This window comes from Alosa pseudoharengus, unplaced genomic scaffold (genome assembly GCF_046254945.1).
Source record: "Alosa pseudoharengus isolate Yale_2024_CS ecotype anadromous, Long Island Sound unplaced genomic scaffold, YU_APseudo_1.1 YU_APseudo_1.1_scf_15, whole genome shotgun sequence".
NCBI lineage: Eukaryota > Metazoa > Chordata > Actinopteri > Clupeiformes > Clupeidae > Alosa > Alosa pseudoharengus.
Window position 1 is genome coordinate 17,762,298 of NW_027468620.1, and position 4,865 is coordinate 17,767,162.

Sequence of the window (4,865 nt, forward strand, 5' to 3'; positions counted from 1 at the left end):
CCAAAACCTACAGAAAAGCCTGTAGAGCTCTGTATACAGCCATACCGGAGTAGACATAGTGAATATTACAAATTACAGAACTCTTAAGAGAATTATTTCGCCATTTTAAAAGCTCTTAAAACAGGTGGTGTATTTTTTCTTTTAAAGAAAACTGCTGCAAATAGCAACATTTCCTGTAAATAGCAGTGGTAACAACATGCACAAGAGTAATGCAAAAGACTGTTAAAAGTACTTTTTTTATTTAAAAAAAGAAAATCAAGATTCCATAAATGTAATTGGCTCCATACCTCAATTAAAATAACCAACCATTTAAGAATGCAGTGACAAAAGATAATACAAAGTACTCCAAAAAATTGTCGACAAACACAATTTATTTAAAAAAAACAAATAAACACACTGTACAGCACATCATTTTAAAATGTGTCCCCTGAAAAACATAATATTAAAAAGTAAAGAATTTTTAAATCTACAAAAGGAGTCATTTGAGGCGTGGGCTCCCGGAGTGCTGGTTCTTCAGACAATAAACTCTTGTCTGGTTTAACGGGTCTAACCGGCACAGAGAGAAACGGGAGTTCATTCGAGAACATGTGGATCATTCAGTAGTACTAAGCACTGGAGCTCCAAATGCCACTAACAGGAATTTTAGATCAAAACAGACATCAGGCATCATTTGGATTGACTGATTGTGGTGTTATTATTTTAAGGAAACAGCACATTGCCGATTTGACTGCTTCCAAGCCACTATTTACAACAGAGGAACACAAAGATGCTGCTAAATGTCCAAATGAGATTTAAAACTGAATGGGCAGTCAAAATTCACTCATATGCTTTTGAGTACTTAGCCACAACCTATTGTAACAGGCACTGAGCATAGATCCCCGATTTTAAAAAAACAGACAATTTATGTAACAAGAAAATAGTACATCTACATCCCCACATAATGCACTCCCTCACATTCTCGGAGCCGTATAGTCTTGGCGGAGTCACAAAGCCCTCCATTTACATGTTGTCCATCTCTCTGCCCTGAAAACAGACAAACAAACAAAAACATAAATAAATAAATAAAAGTTCTAGACTGGAGTATGTGTGGCCTGGAGATAGTTGAATATGAGCCGAGTGAAAAAAGCATTGGGCTTACCTGGGCTTTGCTGTACTTCTGCTGCTCTCGCCTCCTCATGAAGAACTAGGGAAAGCACAGACAGAAAGACCATTAGAGAAGGCTGTACTCCATTATTTGGTACACACACCTAATTGATCTAATAAGCCAAACATTTCTCGTTAACTATATAAGTTGTTATAAATGTTTTTCATTTCTGATCTCACTTTCTTACTACAGATTGATCATAATGATGGTCAATGATAAGAACATAAAATTCAACATGGGAGGTTCATGGGCGCACACACACACACACACACTTACCAGGACAAGAAGGCCTGCAATCACAGCCACAATGACCACCACGATGACTGCTATGACGCCCCCAGTCAGGTTCTTCATGGTGAATTCGGGTGCCTTCTCATCCACATAGTAGACAACAATTTTCTCCATCTCCAACTTATGTCCTCCTGCCATGGGCTCAAATTTGTTCTGGTCATTGAACTGCGGCAGCTCCTTGATCTGAATGTCCGAGAGCACAGAGACACCATCAGTGCATGAAGAAACGGCTCTTAAAGTCTACAGCAGTACCACCAAAACTAGATATACATGTTGACTTGTCAAAATGTATGCAAACGTGACAAACTTATTAAAAAAGTATATATATATATATATATATATATATAAAAGTATTCGGATAAAAGGCACACACACACACAGTTTCAGTGTGGTAGTGAACACACATTTCCATTTTTTAACCAACCTAACCATGATCTCTCCCATAGAAAAGGCAATGTGAGCTACAGATTCTTTAATAGACAAGACCGACATTAGAGTCACAGTGCCAAAACTAGTAACTAATGACATTTCCACAGAGGCCCTGTGGAATGTGAGGTACTCACATCTTTCTCCATGTACCAGCCAACACGGGTTAGGTCATTTGTACGGTCCTTCATGTCCTTCTTGACATCCACAATAATCATACGGCCCTCTGGGTCATACTACAAACGAGACCAACACAGAAAAACACCAATAAGTATTAGACAGGCTTTCAAATATGAACCAACTTGCATCCACATTGCTTTGGGTCATAATGTCTATGTACTAGAGGGACTTACATCAACATCCTTCACAAATGACTTGTCCAACTTGTAGCGGGCAAGCATGGCAGTTTCAATCCCACTAAATATAAAAAAGGACAAGTCAATTTCACTCAGCTGTTGGTGTCTTTTTAGAAAGAGGACAAATATGTTTAGTGACTGGAGGGTTTTTAGAAGAAGCCATTTTGGATACGTACGCCTTGACATCTGCCTTAGTCACTGACTTAGGCAGCTCCTTGTGGACCATCTGCATACGCAACCAGCTGTGGAGAGAACAATTCAGATTATTACCACGTGGTTTTAACCAATATGTATGCTCCATGGAAGTACACAATAACTAGTATAACCCCTTAATCCAGTTCTTAATGTCTACCCAAATTGATAGAACAGGGTATATAAATAAACAAGGGGAAAAACACCTGACATTTATACAATCTATTTTTGTCTCAATAGGTGCTGCCCTGAAAACATCCACAACTTCCTGAATGGAGGCTGACCCCAGAACAAAACTAGCCCAGTGTGAGAGAGCCAGCCCCAACCCCCCCATTGAGCAGGTCCTGCGTAACACTCACTAGGTCTCGACCAGCTCCTCGCACGCGAGGCTCTTGTCGCCCTTCTCGGTTCTGCGCACGCCAGCGCTGTTCACACACCAACACACCTCTGTGTTGTTGCACTGTTTGGCCTTGAACTTGCCGTCAGCCTCGCAGTCTGGGTCATACACACCATCGTTGTCCACAAAGGCAGTCTCAACGGGTTTGCCACCAATAGTACGTGTGTCCTTACCCGTCCTGGCCCTATGCATCTGAGCCTTCATCAGGAAACATTTGGGGAGCACTAAGAGAGAGGGGGGGGGGGATATTAATATTAATTTGATAATTTATTTTTACTTGTCTACTAAGGTAAAGCATCCATTTTAAAATGCCATCCTTAAATCTTAAATCACATTGTAAATTTTGATTATTGTGTGGTTAACTGTGTTTCAGGGATGGAAGAGGGGGGCTATGGGGTTGCAGAGCAGAAGACAACTTACATGTGGTGCAGTCCACAACTCTTTTCTCATTGGTGCCAACAAGGAGAGTACACTGGCAAGGAGGGCCATCACAAACAGCCCACTTCGAATTGGGACATGCACCTGTGGTAAAAACACATGTGGACAATCAATCATTAAATCAATGGTTTGAACAAATAGGACACGTGATTATGCTAATAGAATCAGGTCAGAAAGACCACCAGAGGGGGGAGAGAAAATGGATGAAAGGGGCGGGAGAGGGCGTAAAGGGCGTTGTTCACACAATGACGCAAAGTAGCCTACCTGACTAGCGCACCTGAGCGATGGCAGGAAAGGGGAATGCTATGCTACATACATTCTAGACAATAGGGCATTTGTTAAATGACACTACGCCTGTTAAAAGGGTTTACTGCCATGTTTCTTATTTCAACGTTGCTCATGAAATAAAACCAAGTAATGTGATGGCATGTTTTCATGAAAATCCTAATGTGTAATTTAACGCCCAGAGGTTAAAAAGAACTACGCAATCTGGAACAAGGTTAGATTAGTCAAATGCAATAGTTTGTTGTTATGTAGGCTACTTTTAAATTTTTAAATATTTCAACACTATCGAATAGTATACTACATGATAAGGAAACCTGACGTTTGACCAGTGTTTTCAATGGCAAACATCACGGTTGATAAGAAACACCAGTTATGAAAATGCAGGAATTTCTGAAGCACTTACATTGTGAAAAGGCTCCAACGGCGAATGACACCAGAGCGAGTGCAATCAGTAGCTTCATCTTGGGAAATCACTAGTTCTGTAAATCAGCAATGAACACAGACAAAAAATAAGTCTTCTAAACCAAACCAAGTTATGAACAAAGCAACTTCATGGCGCTATATCCTTCTTCCTGAAGGCGCGGTCCTCTCAAAAAAACGATACAATTGTAATCCAAATAACCCGACAATTAAATTAAAATACAAGAAGTGTAGAATAATCCAAGCAAGTGTGTAAATCCACGATTGTATCGAAGTATTGTAAAACGCTGATTACCTCTTTTGAAAGTAAAGTCGCTTCTCAAGTCAGAACACTTGAAGTGAAGACTGATACCCACTGAGCCTCGTTTATAGTCTACCTGCAGTTTCGACGTGATGGCGTTGGCTAGGATTTGGAGAGGTGTGGCTTTACCTCAGGCGCACCTTGTTTCCGCCTATAACCACATTTAGAGCAGTGCTTTTCCAGTGCTGATGGGTTCCATGACATTCTTTTAGGGTGATGTAGATTGTAGGGATGGGCAAAGCAAGGCTTTATGGAACATTGAAAACTTCGAAACAATTCCGACACCTCAGAGCTGTTTAGAATGAAACAAATCTGTCAAATGCTTCGTAGCCTATTGGAGATGTAGTCTTTAAAGTTCGTGGCTCGCTGTGTTACCTGTGTTCAGTCTTTGTCAAAAGCTAAGCAGTCATGCCCTTGGTCAATTACTGGATGGGAAACCATGAAGTAGGCCTAACAATAAAGAGATTCTTATTGCTGCCGCTAGTGTTCTCTAAATCGCTTTCTTATAAAAACTCTCGATTTTTGACCATTCTGAGAGTTTAGTTGAAACTGTGTGGTTACAGTTTTTCTCAGTCGCTTTGGTGCTTTTCTCAGATCAGAATGAAAATTCTCATA

General features: G+C 40.4%; 1 protein-coding gene across 1 annotated transcript; it reads right to left on the reverse strand.

The window, feature by feature from the left end:
* Nucleotides 1–217: 217 nt before the first annotated feature.
* Nucleotides 218–4,331, reverse strand: epcam (epithelial cell adhesion molecule). The gene is made up of 10 exons (XM_076285768.1): nucleotides 4,245–4,331; nucleotides 3,933–4,008; nucleotides 3,227–3,328; nucleotides 2,769–3,030; nucleotides 2,394–2,459; nucleotides 2,215–2,278; nucleotides 1,999–2,097; nucleotides 1,421–1,618; nucleotides 1,139–1,183; nucleotides 218–1,023 (listed from the first exon to the last, which is right to left on the reverse strand). Exons 2-10 carry the CDS (start codon nucleotides 3,988–3,990, stop codon nucleotides 1,000–1,002), a joined length of 918 nt encoding a protein of 305 aa, XP_076141883.1. The 5' UTR covers nucleotides 3,991–4,008; nucleotides 4,245–4,331; the 3' UTR covers nucleotides 218–999.
* Between the last annotated feature and the right edge of the window lie 534 nt (nucleotides 4,332–4,865).